Source organism: Macrobrachium rosenbergii, chromosome 5 (assembly GCF_040412425.1).
Source record: "Macrobrachium rosenbergii isolate ZJJX-2024 chromosome 5, ASM4041242v1, whole genome shotgun sequence".
NCBI lineage: Eukaryota > Metazoa > Arthropoda > Malacostraca > Decapoda > Palaemonidae > Macrobrachium > Macrobrachium rosenbergii.
The window spans coordinates 71,413,095-71,434,851 of NC_089745.1; the positions used below are offsets into that span (position 1 = coordinate 71,413,095).

The 21,757-nt window shown below is 40.5% G+C and overlaps 1 protein-coding gene across 2 annotated transcripts in view; it reads left to right on the forward strand.

Annotated features, from left to right (window-relative positions):
• LOC136838889 (gastrula zinc finger protein XlCGF57.1-like) overlaps positions 1 to 11,059 on the forward strand; it is a 54,860-nt gene extending 43,801 nt beyond the window's left edge. For both annotated transcript variants that reach the window (XM_067104581.1, XM_067104582.1), the window contains one exon: positions 243 to 11,059. In XM_067104581.1, the coding sequence (XP_066960682.1) occupies positions 243 to 1,445 (1,203 nt within the window). In that variant the 3' untranslated portion in view covers positions 1,446 to 11,059. The remainder of the gene's footprint in view (positions 1 to 242) is intronic.
• Positions 11,060 to 21,757: the final 10,698 nt, after the last annotated feature.

Genomic DNA, 21,757 nt, shown 5'->3' on the forward strand with positions numbered 1-21,757 from the left:
TAATATATCTAGAAAATTTTCAAGTACAGGCTGTAATATGGGTCTTTGTTACTTAAAACACTTTGTTTTACTTATCAGAAAGCCAGGCCCCAAGCATCTTGATAAGTTGAGGTGTTTCCGTACTTGTTTGTGCACTTGTTTTATGTAATTATTAAACATTATCATGAGTCATATTAAGATATTCAGAGTACTGTATATCCATAAAGAAAATCTGAAATGATTTTTTTCTTTTTCATGTCAAGAAAATGGAAGAAAGAGAATCCACTGAAGTTTTTACATTTTCTGGTGACAGTCCTGCAGAAGAAGAAATGGCTGCTGAAAGGCAGTTTGTTTGTGTTGAGTGTGATCAGAGATTTTTGTACCATAACAGTTTGATGAAACACATGAGGAAATTTCATTTAGGGAGCAAACCACATGTGTGTGTTGAATGTGGCAAAACTTTTGGATCACTTAATAACTTGCGACGGCACATGCTCATTCACACTGGCGATAAACCCCATACTTGCCCCCTTTGCCAGCAAAGTTTTGCTCAGGACAGTCACCTCACACGACATCTTAGGAGACATTTTAACGATAAGCCTTTCGAGTGCCCTACTTGTTGTAAAAGTTTTACTGATAGTGGGGTATTAAGAATTCACATGAGGATACATTCGGGAGAAAAACCTTTTGCCTGTACTCTTTGTGGCAAGAAATTTTCACAAAATGGTAATCTTGAAAAGCACATGAAAGTTCATTCCAGTGAAGCTCAGGTGTTTAAGTGCACTTACTGTGAGAAAGAATTTTCTAGTAATAGTCATCTTCACAGTCACTTAAGAGTTCATAATCCCGAGAAAAAGTTTGAGTGTACCTATTGCAACAAAAAGTATTCGAGTTTCAGTGGACATTATAAGCACATGAAAATACATGAACAGGAAGGTAATTATGGTGTTTTGCAAAGACGTGCAATTGTTCCTACAAAAGAAAAGAAATATATTTGTACTGTGTGTGATAAAAAATTTCAGAGTTTTAGTGGACACTATAAACATATGAAAAAACACAATTATAAATCAAATGAGCATGGAGATCCAATTAGGAATAAGGGCCATCCAAATGATGAAAGTGGGAGTTCTGGTAATCACATTCCATTCAGTGAAGAGCAGGAGTACTCCGAAAGTGAGGATGAAGGTTTGTATGATGAGGATGAAAATGAGAGTGACCCTACGGAGTGTAAACAGTATATGAAAGAAATTAAGGAAGTATATATTACACAGGACTTAGAGGATAGGATAGAAGAGAATGTATGTTTGCGTAAGGAAAAAAATCTAACTTGCAAGCAAAATGAGGTTCAACTAAAAAAAGAAGGGACTTTTCACTGCCATGATGATCAAGCAAAGAATTCAGAGGAAGATAGACTACACTCTTTAGTTATAAAAGAAGAAGGAAAAGGTGATAACATAATAGATTAATATTTTATTACAAGATTTTTATCATTACAAGATACAAACATGTTTTATCCTACAGAAATACAAACCATTTTCTTTTATATAGAAATCTTCCCCAGAGCAAGGTGGAATCAGTCGTTGGAACTTGGTGAGAGGGTAATTAACTGGTAATTAAGGGATGTGAGTGGTGAAATACCCTAACTCACTAAGCACCTTTTCTTTAGCTGTTGTTGAGAGGGCATTTTGCAGCCCTCCTGCTGACTGCTGAGTTGGAACTTCTGTTTTGAGTATTATGCTTATTTTGTCGTGGAAAAAGATCATACATAAGAGAAGTGTGAAAGGTGTGAGCAATTGTATGTGGTCCTTCTTGCCCTCCATTTAGTTGGATCCCCACCATTACTGTACTGCTTCTTTTTGGGAGCAGGATCTGCTGCTGTCAGGAAGGTTTTGGTAGAGAACTCTCCCTGCTCCTGCCATGTACACACCTCTTTTTTTGGGGGAGATGTTGGTACAAGTGAGAAGATAAGTGATTGATATGCCTACCCTTACCTGTGGCAATTGCTACTTCGTCAATTGCTACAGTCTGTTGCTGCTACACTCCCTCGGAGCTCAGTGCTTTGAGCTTCCAGTATACTGTATGTCCTTTCTGTTGTAGATATCCGTGTGGTATCAAACACAGCTCTTGCTTCTGCAGAGGAGAGTAAGACACGAGCTAGGGGTGAGGAGAAGAAGTACAAGTTCTTTCCTTCCTTCTCCTCCTCCTCCTACTCCTCCTCATCATCTTTGTCTTCTTCATTTTCTTCCCATAGGAAGAAGAAGAGAAAGAGTCCTAGGAGACCACCGACAAGAAGTCCTGTAGGATTTCAAGTGAGAGACTTTCCCATGTTTGAGGAAGCAGTGGTATTTGTCCACCTCTAGGTGTTTCATTCACTGTAGGCAGGGCTGGTATGGATTTCACTGAATGAGCTTGGTAGCCCGAGTTGACCTATGCTTCCCGGACATAAGGAATGCTCTCCACCCATGCTTCTTCTGAAATATGCATGGTAGAGTCAGTACAGGCAGTCTCCGGTTATCAGCAGAGGTTCTGTTCCGATGGCGTGACAATAAGTGAAAATCAGCGATTTTCGGTGCTTTTTCTGCGAGTTTCGGTTATTGGCACCTCTGTTAGGTATGTATCGGCACCAATACACAATTATCAGCGCTGATAAGCGAAAATCGGTGCATATTGGCGCCGAAAATCGCTGATTTTTGTCGCTAGACAAGAACCAAAAAACCGGATCACCAATAACCGGGGACTGACTGTACTACCCTCTCACTCATTGTGTATTTGGTCCCCAGATCATGCACATACAGACAGGTTCACATTTGACTGTACAGTTATGTTGCACTCTTGTTTACTAGTGATCCATCACAGACCTCGGAGTTGTGCCATATCTACTCTCCTGTGGCCCCTACTCTGGTTTTCACTGAATGTAGGGAGCTTCACAGGACGGTTGACCACAGTTTGGAATTCCTTTCCTAGCATGGGTTATCTGGGGCCTGTGGTATACAGACCAGTACCTGTGGTACTGAACATATGCTGCAGTCCTTTGAGCATGCATACAGAGGGTGCACAGTACCCTCCACACCTCATGCTTCTCCCAAAGCATGTGTGGTGGAATCCTTGCTGTCATCTCACTCTGCATATAAACCATTCTAGATCATGCTCATGGAGACATTGTGTTTGATACCCTTAGTTTTCTAGTTGTCTTCTCAGACAGAATGGCTGCCTGTGACTCATACATCTGTATTTCTTCCAGGGCATGAATGTTAGAGTCAGTGCTACCCTCTCACTCGGTGTATGTCCGGTCTTCAGACTGTGCATGCAGATAGGCCTCACATGCAACAGGCCTTCACTGTCGGTGCTCACAGGTGCAGAGATGCACTGCTTGCACACAGTTGTGTTGCTCCCTGGTCTACTAATGGTTTGCCACAGACTTTTGAGTTGCATTCATATGATAGTGCCATGCTCATTTACCTGTGGCCTCCAGTAGTTTGGGAAGGTTGACCATCTCTTATAAGTCTGCTCCATGAAAGAGTTATCCAGTGCTTTGCATATTTGGCTGGTACCATTGTGTACTGATCACTATGCTGCCATCATGTACTTAGGCATACTAGAACTGTGCTTCTCCTGAAGCTTGCAAGATAGTCACCACTTCCCTCTCACTTGGTATGTGCATGTTGCTGAACACTATGACTTAGAACTCTGATCCATGTATGGGTTATCCATGGGTCTTGGCTTATTCGTCCAGTACTGGTAGTATTGACTGTTGCCCTGCTGCCATGTGATCCTGTGCGTCTCCCAAAGCTCATGGGCAGAGTCGGCACTTCCCTCTAGCTCTTAAGTATTTGAGGTGCCAAACCATGCACTTACAGTCAGGATGTTTGGGCTGGTTATCATTTGTATGGCACCCACAAATATCAGAATGTTTCTTGTGTGAAATGTCAAGTGGTGCCTGATTTGTTCAGAACTCTCACTGTATCCACACACATTCCCAGAGCTGTGTACCTGCAGCAGAGTTCATAGTTTTGTGGTGAGTCACATTCTGTATTTGTGATATTCCCATTTTGTTCAGGTCACTGTGTACTTGCATGTTAGCATACGTGGATGTGCTCATTGCGCCTGGTTTGGTTTCAGCTGATGATACAAAAGTCTTCAGAATATGAACCATGAGTTTGGAGTGGGTACAACTACCTCAAATAATTTTCTGGTGGTTGGCACTGCTAGGTTCAGTTGTACATGACCACATTCAGGGAGAGCTCACCTGGGCAATTGGTGTATCAGCTTGTCTTGGGGAAAATATCAGCCTTGCTTTAGGGAATGAGGGTTTTTCTTCTTACAGAACCCTTCAGTAGACTTGGAACAAAGAGCATTTGTGAGCTTAATTTTCTCTTGACAGTAATCACCCCCTTGTGTTGAACCTATCTTGTTGATGGAGCGTACTTTATGGTTCACTCAGGAGGTGAGGGATTTGTGCCTATTATTGTGGTTTCTACTTGCCTGTGGTGCCTTGGATCAGATTAACAGTTTAAGGGCAGCACTGGCACAACCACAGTGTGTTTCAGACAAAACAAGGGTGGAAAAGCCAGGGGTAGACCCCTTGTCCAAGAAGGAACAGGTTGCTATGCAGTACCAAGCATGCTCAGTGGGACGTGTATCAGCTTTACCTATGGAGGCCTGAACACTGTATCTGAACACCATCGCCAGCCAGAGCCTGGGAAGGATGTTCACCCAAAGTCATACAGGAGTTCTTACAAGAGATCTCCTTACACTTCAGGAAGACAATGAACACATTTACAAATTCCTCCGTGCTTCGGGCTCAAATCTTTGTTTCCCGCAAAGCGGGCAAACTGGTCTAGGATAGATGTTTTGTTGCTCCATGTCAAAGGCACCATGGTCAATGCTGCTGGGCCATTTCCCATGGTAGAAGGTAAAGTAGCGTGCTGGATAGCAGGGAACCCTCTTGCTTGGTGTGTTCTGATCTCCATATGCACATCACAAGTGACAGATATCTTTACACTTTAGTGCTCATGGAAACAAGGATGGTCTGCTTGCTTGTGATGGAAACCAAAGACTCGTCAGTTCTGACAAGGGATAGCAGAGCTTTTGCTTTGTCTCTCTGGGACCTTACTGGTGGTCCAGATGAGGGGCATCTACTGTATGCCTGATGTGAGAGATACAGTAGATGCTACTAAGTAGGACCCAACCTCTTCTGAGTGTTGCACCTCTTGCTTGTACCAGCAAACACAAGAAGTTGGTGCATGGGAACACCTTTTTATTTCTGTTTTGTGATGTATCAGACGAACTTATTTGCTTCCCGTATGTAGAAAATTATGCAGTTTGGGCAAAATTGCACGAAGTTAGAGGGCAGTTGTCTGAAGCATCAGTTCACCCTTGCCTTATTCTGTCTGAGAGATGTAACACACAGGTTACCTTGGACATGTGGTAGCTACTCAACAGGTTGTATAATGACCCAGCTCCTTTCAGACAGAACATCTTACCTAAGGTATTCAAAGGGTGTAAGTCTGGGGTTGGTAGAGTGACTGGCCTCTCTACTAAGTAGGACCCAACCTCTTCTGAGTGTTGCACCTCTTGCTTGTACCAGCAAACACAAGAAGTTGGTGCATGGGAACACCTTTTTATTTCTGTTTTGTGATGTATCAGACGAACTTATTTGCTTCCCGTATGTAGAAAATTATGCAGTTTGGGCAAAATTGCACAGTTAGAGGGCAGTTGTCTGAAGCATCAGTTCACCTTGCCTTATTCTGTCTGAGAGATGTAACACACAGGTTACCTTGGACATGTGGTAGCTACTCAACAGGTTGTATAATGACCCAGCTCCTTTCAGACAGAACATCTTACCTAAGGTATTCAAAGGGTGTAAGTCTGGGGTTGGTAGAGTGACTGGCCTCTCTGCCTTTTTTCTTCCTTCCTCTGTGGGTTAGTAGCCCAGACAGAGTACATTTTACTTTGCATGCATGCAAATGGCTACTCAGTCAGGCTACCAGTCTCAGAGCTTGAGTGAATAAGATGTGACTCCCTTTGCCCTTCCTTTTAATAAGGATTGGGCTGTTAGAACTATTTTGAACCTATCATTGGCATCAGACAGATAAAGCTGCCATCCTACTTGTGTAACCCTTATAAGAGTTGCACTTAGGTCTTTGAGGATTTCCTTACTTGAATGAGAATCTAGAAGCTTGCATAGGTTCAGGGCCCATTATATGTCATCCATGTGTCAAACCAAATAGGTGGTTACAGGGGTAGTCCCATTTTCATTATCTCGACCAGGAACACGAAATTGCTGGGTTGGTTTCCAACCAGCAGTCATTTGAGAAAGATGACCTCCCACTTATGGAGTAAGTCTCGTACACAATGGGCAATTGTTTGTATTTCTCAAGGAACAAATAACATTTGTTCCTACACAAATACAAACCTGAAGTTCCTTACATATGATTTAGCTTGCGATGCAAGCTGGAATGGCCATTCAAACTTATTAACAAGGTAGTCAACTACCGACAAGCGGGGGAAACCCCACCCACCTGTCAGTCTGCACTCCATTTTGCTTCTGGCTGCCGTCAAGTCTAAACATCTCTCATGACTCTCTGCCTGACTTTTGCTCTTCACACTTTTATTGATTAAACTTGAGTATTCCTTTTCCCTTTTTGGGTTGTTGACTATGTGTGTGTCTTGTATATCAAACCCATCAGTCAAATAATCCTCCTTGCAAGGAATTAAATCATGTTTTTCTTGCCGCTAAGAATATACTGTTTTCATCAGATATGTAACAGCATCTGGTAGTTACATAACAGCTGTGTCAGTCTTCTATATACTTGCTAATATATTTACCTTTCAGGTACGGTAGATTTAGCTACTTGGAGGTTCTGTGACAGTAGGGTTGCCTTAATTAAGGTAATCCTACTGTCACAGCCCTCCTTTGCATTCATGGGAAATAGATAGCCTTATTCCTTTGATTTCTGTGGCTTAGTCTTTGTGATATTTGACTGCTGCAGATGAGATGAGTTTTGACAGAGGTTGAGGGAGACAGAGATGTTCTCCTTCTCTTCATCATCTTCATCTATGTCGTTTTTTTGAACCACACCTTTGCCCAGACTTAGCAGCAAGTGAGAGTTTGAAGGGAAAGTTTGCCCCACTTAAGAAGGCTTATTAAGTTTCTTTCTGTGTACCTTTCAATTCAGGGTGGGTTGGGGAGATGGTGATTGATTTCCTGGGCAGTGCTGGCACTGAGTGCCATTCCCTTAGACTCGAGGTTTTCTTCTTCTCATCACGGTAAGCTTTCAAACCACTGAGAGAGCTTAGGCTCTAGCTTAGTTGCCTTGGTCATAACTTACTAGTGGACTTATGAACCATTGACTTTCACCTGTATCTGTACAGGCAAACCACTCAGGACCAATCCAGTGCAGTGACTCTACATGTGCCCTTGACTCATTGAAAGGGCTTTATCGCAGTCAGTTACAACCGATACCACAAGTAAACTTGAGTCTCTCTTTCTCTCTCGTAGTGTAACAGCCAAAGCAATGGATTATCCAAAGGAGAATACTATTTTCAAAATGCTGTTGTCTGGGGTTAGCCTTTGCTAACAACCCAGCCCACCAGGCAACTTTTTTTGAGCCGTTGTTGCATGTCGGGGGATGAGATTCAGTGGCATCTTGAGTCCCTGTGCAAAATTTTGACACTAAGTCAGTCCTGGCATTGAGGATCAATCTGGTTCTGTGGTCTACTTTAATCTTTTTAGGGTGAAGTAGAGGCTGTAGCAAGATTGGTGCAATTGACTAATGGCAACTGTTTCTGCCAGGCGGTGTCTGGTAGAATCTTGGTCCTATAGGGAACGGCAGTTGAACTTTCATGTTCAGGTGACCTTCTCCTCTTTGGGACAGTAGAGGTTCAACTTCGTTTTCCCATGAAATTTCCCAGACTTCTCCAGTTGGGGGTTTTGTCTCACTTTAATCACTCATCCGTTGTCGGAAAAGTGATGGGGGAAGAAGAGAAGAGGGAATGCAAAGGCGGCATTCTTTTCCTGTAGCTGCTATTCATAAGAGAGTGTTGGTCTCTTTTGAGTCCCCGTCAACCCTTACATTTTTCCTGTCCGTTTTCCTTCCCTTATGTGCAGCTGGCAATGGGACCTAAGCCTTAGTGGCGGTATGTGGTGCTAAAGATTGGCACTAGAAGTTGGTGGGGTCTTTAGTTCCATGTAGAGCCGGGTTCTGAGAAGAACCTCACCTCCTCTGACAACGTAGTCTCATGAGTTTGTGTCTTCAGTTGACTGAAACTATGACAGGACAGCAAGAACTGTATATTGGAATGCCAGCCAGTTTCCCCTGGGATGCTTTCGTGGTCAAATGCATCCAGTGAGGGGTAGGAGGCACTTCTGGGCATTGCTCAGGGTGGTGAGTCTCTCTTTAGACCTGAAAATTACATCCTTTTGAGACCAGTTCTACAGTTGAAGACAGGTCACAGGGACATTGGTCCTTAATCCCCTGTAGGGCGGAGAAGTTGCCTGAAGAGTCCAGGCTTTGAGCTTACACCTAGCTACCATTTGGCACAACTGGTAGCTCTGGGGCTTGTTCTTCTCCATGCTTACTTTGGTTTAAGCTTAGAGAAAAGGTTCTTTCCTGGAAGCCAACTTTGAACCTTATAATAATAATGATTATGTCTTTATGGTCATTTCAGCTTTTTAGCATGTCAGCAGCAGGTTGCTTTCTCCTGTGCCCCTGGAAAATCTTGGACTCCCCATGTGCCAATGCAAAGTAATTTCCGGACTTGCTAGCTCTGTGGTTCGAGGTCCTAAGTGGTATTCCTCTCTTGTTAACCTTAGATTCAGCTGCTCATGTCTTATATCATCAGGTGTTGAAAGCTCTGGCACTTCATGCCTGTATGTTTTCCAGCCTCTCTTCTGGTGAGAGGGTTCTTTCCTTGCTCACCATTGGAGTTCTCAGATACTTCCATTCCTTGAGCAGCTGTCTACAAGACTAGAATCATCTTCAATTATTGACGTGGAGACGAGGTATCTGGTCAGCGCTTTTTTCAGCAGTTAGTGGTGTTTTGTTCACGTACCTTTGTTGTAAAGCTTCTTTCTCTCCTGGGTTTTTGGAAAAGCTTGGTCAACCTTCAACCAGGGTTTGCTACTAGGAGTAGATCTTTCCTTTTCGAGGGATATCATTTGTACTCATGAGAAGCTATAACAGTCTCTCTCTCTCTCTCTCTCTCTCTCTCAGGATTTAGATCCCGGAGGATTATGACTCCCTCCTGTAGCAGATTTTAAAAGTAATTTGTATTTTTACTAGGTGTCCAGACCAGTGTCTTTTACATACTTTAAACCCACCACAACCATCCTGTTTAGCTGAAGGGAAAGTGAGTGGTGGTGGAAGGTGAGTGAGGGGTATTCCCCTAGTCTCTGCTCATCTCCATCACTTAACTACTTTGTTACCAGGTTTAATGACCAATCCAGTTCTTGCAAAAGCAATGACTGATCCAGCTCATGCAAAGGAATACTCCTATTTAAAAGACTCTGGCTAGTATATCTATGAAAATTACAAATTACTTTAAAATTTGTTATTTTTCATAGGTATAGTTTATTGTGATTCCATCTCGAACAACCTTGCATATTCCATGTTTGCCTAAGGAAAATGTAATAGGTTACCAGTTACCAGCAGGTGAATGGGCCACTCACTTGTTACCAAGCTGCAATTGCCATTTCCAGCTTGCACTGGGAATACTATATAAAAGTTGATGTTTTATATATCTAGGAAAAATGCAGTTTATCTCAGGTGTTTTCATAGTGATTTGATATGTAATGATATGGTAGTGGTACCAAAGATTCTTTGCAGTTTCCCTTGAGTCCCCATTGGTATATATTTTGGCCTGTTGACCCTGTTTTCTTTGGTCTCTTAAAATAATTTAAACTCTCTAGCCTCATCCCAGATCTCTCTCTCTCTCACCAAAATTGAAGAACAAATCTTGAAGTCCTGCACTATGAGATCCTAGAAATTTGACGACCTGATAAATCAAAGTCCATGTGTGTATATATACAAGTATATACACAAAATTTGTTTTCTGTGTAACAAAGATATTCTAGGCAAGTAGACTCCTCGTTTTAACTCCCTGTTGTCCAGTTCTGGCCTCTCACCACTGACCCCTATAGAAGGTCCAAAATGAATGTAACATAATTTGGTTGTAGCTCTGGACAATATGTAAAATTCCAGAGGTTAGGATTTGCCATTGTGCCATTGCAACCCTCTTGTGTATTATTGTCATTTATGAAGGAAGGGTGCACTAGTTTAATAATGATATCCTCATATAGAGCAGCAGTCCTCTAGAATGTGAACTGCAAATGTTTTAATTGTACAGCATTAAACAAAAGCATTCATGAAAGATTTTAGGTATCACAATATTTGGACAGACTTAAAAGATTTTAGATATTACTTTAAGTGTAAAAATGTGGGATGATACATTTGTTAATTCATCCCACATGTACAATGTAAATAATTTGATATTTATCAGATTTTTTCTGTATATTTTATTGGTTTTTATCTTTATACAACTTTTAGATTTTCACAAACTTACCTCATTGTAAATGGTTACCATTTTTAAAATCATGTTTTGTTTTTATACACCCCATTAAGATTAATTTCAGTATTGAAGACTGTCATTCCATTTTAATTATGGTATGTTCATTGCTGTGGACATTAAAGTTTCAGCACTGGACCATTGTTGTTTCATTCAGCAGAAGAAACATCACCACACAAGATGTATAAGCAACAGGAGATGGTTTGTTGCCTTCTGATTGTCATTGATTTGGTTTTTTTTTTTCAAAATGAATTTGATATCAATAACACAAATAGACATTGTTTTACATTTCAAATGGTTAATTAGGTGACTTACACTTTTGACTTCATTCATTTTGCTGAAGTTCCAAAAAATTCCATGTAACTAATCACCACCACAGAACATGATATCATGCAAGCTTATAAGTAAATGTATTGACAGCATTGTAATGCCTGAATTATGATTCAGCTAAGAATTTCACAATTTACTCATTTATGTTATACAAGACCTGGTAAATAAATGTTTACGCAACTGATTTTTATGATTTTTATTTTTCCAGGTAAACATTGTGGACATGTAATAGACCATCTCTTTTCACCTCTAATTGCTTCATTACCTCCTTATTTATTTATTTCTAAGATTACTGAGACAACTGAGTCACACCTAAGGCCTCTCAGGGCTGGCCGAAAACATTTGATCTTAAATGATAACTAAAAATTGGTGCAAAGTAAAATTCAAGAAATAGGATAGCTAGAGTGGAAGATTTGATTTGGGATTTTATGAAATGTAGGCTGTTAAGCCAAATACCTGTACACTTATGCACATTCAATGCTTAAGACAGTGAAAAGAGGGAGTTGGTATGGTTGGATAGCAGGATAAAGAGATCCAGAAAATAAAACATGAAGTACAAGTATCTAAAGTTAGGACTCTGTGGAACTGGTGCCTACCACAATAAAATTATGGGTCAATTAAGTATGCCCAACTCTAAGGTAGGTCAGATTAACCTCAAACTTTCTGTTAGGCTTAGAGCCAGATCTGAAACCAGTCTCTTCTCAAATGTTTGCATATTTTCTATTGGTGGATGATATGGATGATCTGTTGCCATTTATCAAGCACATAAGTTTTAATAACTTCGTAATACAGGGTGCTGCCTGTCCGATCAAATATTTGTATCTTGTGGCATGTTTAACCTTCTTGATAGCTAATTCAATTCCTGGTTCAGTATTGCTGTATGAGCAGGAATCTATTAAAACAGAATGGGTTTATGCCTAAGAAAGAGGTTAAAGAGCACTCCTGAGCTTTTTGGATTGATGGGTGAGAAGGGCTAAGTTCTTCAGTGCTCCAGGGCACATACTGAATCACTGTAAATAAGAGGGGATTTAAATTTTTTCTTGGCCACAAGTTCCAAACCAAAGATTGCTATCACTTCAGCTGTTAAAAAATGGAGAAAGTCTGGTAGTTGATCAACATATGACTCCCCTTCCCATGGTGCCATGCAATCTACTCCATGTTGTGATTTTGATTAATCATTGTAAGCTTTCTTTTAATTTTTATGAATATCCTCATGTTTTAAAAAATTACTTTTTATTTTTCTGATTGGTTGCCTCTGGATTCTGGAATAAACCCTGAAGGGATAAATGGATATTTAGTTTCAAAGATCTTCTGAGTTTTAATGTTGTTATTGTTTAGCTCTTTGAGAAGCCTGATTTGGGAAGGTTTAGAAGATTTTGTTAAAAACTGTCTTGAATCACGCACTTTCAGGTGCACCACAGACCTAAGAATGAATTAGCTTTAAGTTTTTTTTATTGTCTTCCAAACTATTTTGGATGGTACAGTATTTTTTTACTTATGCCATTTATGAAATAAAGCTATGATTCTCTATGATTTTTTTTGAAAAATCTGTTTTGTTTGGCCATAGCTTGTTTATATATCAGTTTTAATTGTGCAGAAATACTGTTTTTAAATTTTTATAGCATTTTCTTGTGACTTCTCATAATGCCAAAAGATTTGTTCCACTAGGGAACTGCAGGTCAAGAAGGTTGCCTGTTGTTTTTGGAAAAGAGGCATTTGTACTATCTATGGTGGTTTTTATGAAGAAATTTACACGCCTATATATGGATGCTAAAAGTCTATAGATCTCTCAGTACAGGCTCTTTCACTCAGTTTTTCCAGTCTGCTTCATTTACCTACCATTTAGGATAGGATTCTATAGAAGCATTTTCCATGGGGTTTATGTGAACTGGGAAATGGTTAGTCCCATTAAGATATTTCTTTACTAACCAGTCATAATTAATATAATTTTCATATAAGCAAATAATTAAGTCAATAGCTGAGTAGATATTTGTATATTTATTATGAAAGGTCATTGTCCAATTCTTTATTCTTTAGCATCCACTGATTGTCCTCCCCATAAGGAATAAGTAGGGAGTAGTAAGCATCTATCAAGTTCCGAATGTCAGTATAAGCGAAGTCCAAGTCAGGAGGAAGGTATATGGAATATATTGTTATGTATTTGTCCAAAATGAAGATTAATATTAAGAGGTAGAGTGCTGTAATGACTTAGTGATCATTGTCACTCCCCCCTCCCCCTTCTTGCTTTACAGTTGGTAGTGGAGTTATATATCATACTTTAATCCAGGATTACATTCCATATGACCTAGTTTGGTTTCTTGGAGACGTAATACTTGGGTAATGGTTATGAATCAAGAATTTTAACTGCTCATTACAAGCTCTCAGAGCTTTTCAGTTTCACTGGGGCATTGAATTGAAAATTATTTACTTTTGGAAGACCACTTGGATGATGCCTTCTCCTTTGATGTTTTTATTTATCTAAGCTATCTGAGAGACTGTGCTTAGATTGACTGGGTTTCAGGGTTTGTTTATGTTGAAATTGTGTAGTGGACCCTCCTCAATCTTATGTTTTTGAAATGAACCTTATCTCTCCATTATGTAGCTTTTACTTCTGTGCCAGCAGTAGTCTGACAGATTGAAACAAAAAGAAAATATAAGTGCAGGCAGTCCCCGCTTACCGGCGGCATCGGTTAATGGCGCTTGGCTAGCGATGTTAACCAGATTTTCGGTGCCGGTAAAGTGGTTTATTGGCGTTAGTAAGTGGTTTATTGGCGTTGGTAAGCAGTTTATCAGTGTTGGTGAGTAGTTTATCAGTGCCATTAAATGGTTTATTGGAGCTTATGCCGTCATAAACGCCATTTATTACCATAATTATTGTGATGTTCCGGTTAACGACGATTTTTGGTTATTGTTGCTCGGCCGGGAACAGAGCCCTGCCGTTAACTGGGGACTGCCTACTTAATTTAAGATTAAGATTTACTGTATTTTTTAAATACTTACCTGTCCATTATATAGCTTTTACTTCCATGCCAGTGGTAGTTTGACAGATTGAAACAAAAAACAAGAACTCTTGGTTTTCTAGGAATATCTATCTTCTATCCATCTACTTCCCCCACCCCCACCTGGGACTGATAGGTACAAACACTCGTAGCCAGTCAGTCTACTTCTGTCGCTGGTCCGGTAGGAGGTTGACAGATTATTAATGTAATTGGTTTTCTGTTAGTCTGTTTGTGGATGTTCTTATATTTTAGTTTTGAATATTCGTTCAGTGAGAACCTGTAAAGTAAGAGAGCTGCAGTAGGCATTATTCCAGTTTTATTGACCCTCATGATCTGTTTTTTGCTGAGGGGAGGGTTATGACTGGATAACTATGTAAAACATAGTTTCATATAAGAGGTTTTCAGTCCTTATAGGAGTTGTTTAGTAAAGCAGAGGTCTTCTCATCAAGGTCAAATAATTTTGGAGAGGATTTTTGACCTGGTAAGAATCAGGCTTGGGTTCTTTCCCATTACCTGAACATGGTTATGAACCCTTACATCTCTCATTTTATGACTGGAAGAGAGATACCTATCAATTCTATAGGATCCAAGGAGTACAGGATGTTTGCAGTAGTTCCTTGGTGACTGTAGGAGGATTGATTTTGGGTTCTATTGCCTCTGCAGTATATTGCCCTAGAACTCATTCTTATAGAAAGTTCTTCTAAAACTTCCACATGTTCAAGTTGTCTAAGCTTCCACATGATCCCGATAATCACGTTGACACCAAAACCATCTTGTGCTAAAGTGAGGTTTGTCTGGTGTGGACTGAGGCTCTACCCTTAAGTTTGCTAGAGGTTCAGCTACTAATGTTTCCAGAGGCAGTGGTTAGTTTCTCTCTTCCGGAGTTGGGCTGGAGTTATTTCCTTAACATGTACCTTTATAGGAACTTCATTAAGTTCCAAGTTACTCTAAATGCTGGCAGTTCCAGCTATTAGAGATTTTAGTTCTTTGTCTTCCTACATGTTAGGTAATGGCCAACTAGCTATTGCTTAAACTTAGACCCCAGGAGGTCTTAAGGTCGGGTGTAATTGTGCCTGGTACAACATAACTATTTTAAGGCAATTCCCTTCTCAGGGTCATTAAATGCAGACTGGACCTTATTTAAATGTAATGAGTTTGACACTTTCTGCTATATAAGCAATTAGAGTGTACTCAAATAGATTAAGCCTATTAGAGACGATATTGATCATTTTATGTATAAGGAGGAGTGAACACTAGTATGTCTAAATTAATGCACTGCCCTCTTTTCCTTATTTGGTCAAATTAACACGTAATCTCATCCTAAGTTATTACCTTACTGGAGGTAAGTATTCATTATGAAAGTTTTAGCAGATAAACTCAGTCACTGAGATAAGCACTGTAATAGCAATGGAAGGGGGCTCAATATCCAGAGGTTGGCTGCAGATAGTGTGCTGTGAGGATCCCCTGTTATTGACCTGTTTGAGACAAAGTGGAGTCTTTTTTTTGGGGGGGGGCAATTTTTTGTTCAATAGTGCAAGATCCTCTAGCTTGGGCAGGGACACCAAGCTGTTCCCTAGTTAGGTCTAGACTGTAATGCCTTTCCTACTTTTGCTATGTTTCCTTGACTGTTCCATATCTTCCAAATGTCTGGGATATTGGACCATAATCTGTTTGAATTAGGAGTCTGATAACGTAAAATATATAGTTTCTTTGCACTGTAGTCTATTTCATTCCATCTGTCCACTCATTAATGTAGGTTTTAGGTAGATGTGGCAATACTCATAGCCAGCTCGTGATTGGCTGAAATCGATGTTTCTGATATCCTAGTCTTACTGTGATAAAGATGCAAACTATTCAGTAATTCATCTGAATGCTTACAGCATATATACAAAGGAACCTCACAAATTCTAATATAGATCATAAATGTGCCAATTTATGTCGATGATATAAAAATACATGCACACGCAAGATGAACTCCTATCAAGTGGTCTACACAGATCAAACACAAATGAACGATTGGCTTTCAATAATTGTTTTATCTCGTTGGTGAATAAAAAAGTCATCTGGCAATATGAGTGCAAATAAAAGGTACTTTAATAATTTCTTGCATATAAATTACTTGAGTAGAGTGACATTCAAGACAGCATGCAATATCTTTGTCTATGAGGCTGTCTTGGGTAGGTGAAAAGAACAGCTACTGCAACATTGGCTGGAAGGCAGAAAAGTTTAGTTAATGCTTGGCAATGGCATTGCAGTTTTCAGAATACTTTGCATATTTATACAGTATAATTGTTTCTTGAGCGTACAAGTCATTATAATACCTCAGTGACTGGGCAATTTCAGGAGTATTTTGCCAAATAACTTATCGAGCAAAAATGTTAAAAATCTCATTGAGTTCCCATCATCCTTGGTGTGATGGTAATACATACTGCGTAACAGGTTAGCCTAGACTTATTTTTTTTTTAAGGCATTGGAACAATACTTAGATAGAAAGAGTGAATGAAGGTTACAATAAGAAAGTAATTTTGACTGATATGAAATGAAATGTGCCTAAAAGAAGGCTAGTAAAATCAAATATCTGGTGAGTCAATAGTATAAGCCTACCTTTCACTTACTAATGTTTCGTGTATTAGTAGTCAACATCATTAAAGGTTATTTTTCTAGTTTACGTACATGGATATAACTTTGGTATCATAATGAAGTTATCTTTATATTCATTCAATGAAAATATACATAGAATAAAGTTTGAATGGTAAGGGAATCTTGAGATCTGAACAGCTTGTTGGCATATGCCTATGCGTAGCCTGGGCTATATGAGAGATAAAGCATAATTATTGAAAGCCCACCGTTTGACTTTGCTGGCTCAGGAGGAACACTGTAGGGGGGAAGAGTTAGAAGAAGAAGCCTTCAACCTGTCTGGGTCATCAGTGAGAGATCCACATTCTGATTATGAGTAGTCTGTCACAACTGGATTAGAACATGTTAAAGAAAGAAAATGTAGGACAGTAGGGATTATTTGCATAAACTTATCACTGCAAAACAAAATAGAAAGGAAAAAACTTGCATGGTAGAATACTGCAGTAACATGATGCAGTATTCAGACTATGAAGGAAGAAGTTCCTGTAGGCTCAAAAAATTTATGAAATATGATCATATACTGTGCATGTAAAGAGCCTTGGTAGTGAGTAGAAGCTTTTACACCTGATTTATACGACTTAGTTTTGTTCCATAAAGTATAGAGCCAGCATATGACTCTTTACTTATGCCAGAAAAGTTCATGAGGAATCAGCATACAAGAGTTGTCCTAACTGTAAATATTTATTGCTGACTTGAGCCTTTTGAGACCTTACTGGTGGCACCTATGTTAACAGATGTACTCCACCAACTTGGCATGCCAGAACTTCCCTAATGTGGAAACTGAGAAAGTTAGAAGTTTTAGAAAAAAACAGGTAAGAGATGACTAGCGATAGGTGGGTCCACTTAGAGGTAAGATGGATGATTACAACTACTGTATTACCTAACCTATGCTGAAGGTCCAAAAAGAGTGCCAAGGTTGTCAACAAAGGTTGAAAAATGGGGAAATACTCTTCAGTTTCACTATGAACTGATTGTTTGAGCGGTTGGGCATTAAGATGGGAGAAAGTTAAAATATGGAGGATGTTGAAAAAGATAATGAGAATAAGAAAAAGGATACAGAGGGGCATTTTAAGCTGAACGGGAAGAAAAGATTTTCCCCTAGCTTGAGAGCCCTGTTGCCTGTCACTCTCTACCATCATGTCATCCTTATTTATTTTCATGTTTTTTTTTTTTTTTGTAAACCAGTTACTAGTTTGTAAAATCAAGCCCTTGAGGAGTCCTGACAGAGAGTGCTTCTGCGGCACTAGGACTACCAGTTTCCTTATTGATTGGCTGCCTCAAACACTTTTCATGTCTGTTAAAGGATGTCCATGCATCCCATTTACGTATTACCAGTTTCCTATAAATTCTGATTTTATTTACTTTGAAATATCCCAAATGTTTGGGATAATTTGACATGTTTGAATTACGAGCCTAATCAAATATAAAATGTTAAATTTTTTAATCTAGTAATTTTCACCATGGCATTTTTAAGCCCAGTAACGGATATTTCAGTTTTGCTTTTTTAACCATCAAATACAGGGTAATAAGGGTTATCTGTTGAAGTGCCAGAGCTCACTAAAATTGACTCCGTATGAAATATTGAAAGGGAAGAGTTGGGAGCAGGAGCCTTCAGTCTTTGGGTTGTCCATGAGAGAGCCACAATTTGATTGTAAGTTTTCTGACATAACTAGCTTAAGGATGTTGAAGAAAGAAAACTTTGGACAGCAAGGACTAGTTTCAGGAAAGTTGTCGCCATAAACAAAATAGAAAAGCAGCAAACCAACAGAGAAGATACTGCAACAGTCCGATGCAGTACTGTACTCAGACAATGCAAGAGGTAGTACCTGTAGGCTCTGAAAATTACTAGAATATTAGTAGAAGCTTTCACAACTCAATATTTCGCACTTTTTAGTTTTGTTCCATATAATATGGAGCCAGCATAGCTACTCTCACAATATACCAGAAAAGTACAAGAGGAATCAACATACAAGAATTGGCCCTTCAGTCCATGTTCATTGACTGTCAAAGCCTTTTGAGCCAACCTTAGTGGCACCTATTTACAGATGAGGTCCACCAACTTGTCTGGCAACACTAGTAATAGTAAAAAACAAGGACAACTCCAGCATACCAGAACTTCCTAAACGAGGGTAAGATAAAGATGGAAGGTGTAGAATATGGTAAGAATAAAGACGATAGGGATAGATGGGGCCACTAACAAGTAGGATGGGAAATCGATTACCTAACCGAAAGGACCAGTCCTAAAAGAGTGCTAAGGTAGTCTAAAAAGCACCAAAACTGGGGGAATACCCTGCAGTTTCACCGTGAGTTGAGTTGACAGCTGGTATGTAGAAGACATGCAAGGCGGGACAGGAATTCTGTGGTATCGGACTTTGAGGCCTTCAGAGGTTGCATAGATTGGGTCAGTCTGTTTCTCTTTTAGACTTGACATGCCAAAATGTCTGAAGGGGGGCTGTCATATGCTTCTTCTCCTTCTCTCTCTCTCTCTCTCTCTCTGTCCTTTGTTCTCAGTCCTCATTTCTGTTTTTCTCTCTCTGTCCTTATACGTACTGTATATGGAGATTCTTGCAATTTGTGCATTCTGACCTATTTATCTAAAAATGCTCATCCACCCATGCCAAACTGGAAACTCCTTCTATTTTTTTGATGAAATCATGCATCATTAGGTGTCGAATTTTCCAATGTTTTCCATCAGAGATCACCTGGGCTATGAAGGGATGACATACCATTCCTTTTTTTGGAAGTGTTGAATACACATTTGTTCCTAAACAAATTCAAACCCAAAGTTCTTTACATATTTGCAAACTGGAATGACCATTTAACTTTCAAATAAGGTCATTAACTGTCTACTGGTAGGGAGAAGCCCCAGCCACTTGTAGGTATGTATTCCAATTTGCTTCCAGCCACTGTCATATTTTGTACGCCTGTGTAAACTCTCTGCCTGACTTGCTGTTTGCTTTCCTATGCTGTTTGAGTATTCTTCTTTGCTTTGCATGACTGTTTTTTCTTTTTTCTAATAAACAAAGACAATGAGTCAAACCCCTCAATCATTTCAGCCTTCTACCTCAACAAGAAAACCTCAGATATTCAGGTGCTGCCCAGGGAAGGACAGGCCTTGCAATAGGTTCCTCTCCTCCGTAGAGGTAGATCTTCACACCTTCTGCACCTCCTGCAGGAGTCATAAGTGTAATCAGAATAGTTCATGTTCATAGAGCATGTCTGGCTGCCTGGACAGTGAATGTGTGCCAGGAAGAAGAGAGAGAAGGTCTCCCCTGTCATTGGATTGTAATACTCTGCTGGTGGCACTGAAGGCCTTCTTTGGTACTTTTCTTCCACTTGCCAAACTCCCTTATGCTGTTCTACTCGTGAGGGAGCAGTTTGCCCCTCATCAACTCTTACTGAACATTGGGCAGAGAGGCTTCATGGGGGCGAGGATGCCCAGTCCGGCATCTCACCTGAGGCCACCTTTTATTCTGAGGGAGAGTTTGACTGTGGAGGATGTTCACTCGCAGGATGAAAGGAAGAGTCTCACACCAACCCAACTTCTTTCCAGGTGCAGTGGAGGGCAAGCAGCTCAGGAAGTTGTGGCCCTCCCTGGGCATCTCAGGTGAGTCCAGTGTTTCTTCCCACCTTGACCATCTAAAGGCAAGTAAGGCGTCACCTGTCATTGCTTCTACCGTGATTGTTACGACTTCGATGGTCATGGTCTCCACTGGCTCCTGGATTGCCCCCACTTACTCAGTATCTCCCCACATCCCATCAGTGATGCGCCCTACTCCATATGCCCTCTTTAGTGCTGACCTTGGCTGAACTCGAGGAGAAGAAGAAGAAGTTGAGGAATAGGAGAAGGAAGTTGTTATCTTCATTGTCAAGTGCTGTTGCCTCCTCCCCTTCTCTGTCCCAAGATAGAAGTGCAGTAGAGGAAGAAGGAGGCTGCTACGGCTTTGGGTCTCCAGTGTACCGGTACTGGCCTGTGCGTTTTCCTACTTGGATCGGCAAGGGTCCCTGGTTGGGTTCCCAGTGAGAAAAGGTGAAACGTGGGCAAGCTGGTGTTCTTTCACCTCCCTCTCTTCAAAGAGAGTGGCTCAGGGGTCCCAGGAAAGTGACTCAGCCCACCTGCCCTGGTCACTCAGACCTAGCAGGAAGAGGTTCCCTATCCAGTCTTCCCTTCCTGTAGAAGCTCCAGTTTCTTGGAAGACTGGGGCATGCTTGTGGGACAGCCCCCACCCACATTCGTGTGAGTGGGACTGCTTTCCCTGATCCATGTGGACGTTGTCATCTTGGGTTGATGACTGCCCATGGTCCTGATCCCATCCCATCCCGACTACTGAGGTTTATGTTCCTGGTGCAGTCCTCTTACCAGACTGGTTGTAGTCCCTAGGGGTCGAAGATCACCAGGGGCTCTGGTAAGTGTCCCTAATCTGTAGAGAGAAAACAACTCACAAAGACCAGGAACTGGAGGGACCCGAGGGTCCTGTGCCCCAGAACTTGGACACAGCTTTGGATGAAGGGCAACACCAGACTGGATATCTATACAACATATGCTTATTAAAACGAAAATTTTGTTTTCATTATTACCCTTCCTTAGCCAAAATAGTCACTACACATGACATTGACCTTGTATCAGGAATTTCCCTTCACCATCCAGTGTAACACTTGGACAGTTGGCTAGTCAGTCTTGCTTCCCTCACTCTCTGGAATAGGTCCTTTAGTCCTTGATGTTATCTTCCCATGACTGTATATTATTATTATTAAAGTAGTTTAATCAGACCACTGAGCTGACTTTCAGCTCTCATAGAATGGTGGTCAGTGTTCAGTCTCAAGATCTCCCATCAGTTTATTGTCAGACAGTCAGAATTGGTTATGGCATTAAGTTGATGATAATCCACACACGACCTGTTTGATCCATCCTTCTTCTTCACTCTAGCTACTTAAAAACAATATACAGATGATTCCCATTTCAGTCAACTCAACTATCCCCTTGATCAGTTTCCCAGTAGCGTATGGTAAAAGATACACCTTTGTTCTAACTGAATGTTCTTTTGTCACTTGGATGCAGTGTTCTCCCAATAAAGTCCTTCCTGGATTACTGCTGAAGATATCTTGGTATTCCTCCAGCAACTGCAATGCCATCTCCTTCAGCTGCTTGCTGAAGTCACTAATGATGTTGATCTCAGTAAATCTCTTTTTCTCTCTATGGTTGAAGTTCCAACCAGCCCCCATCTGACACTGCTGTACTTAGTTCT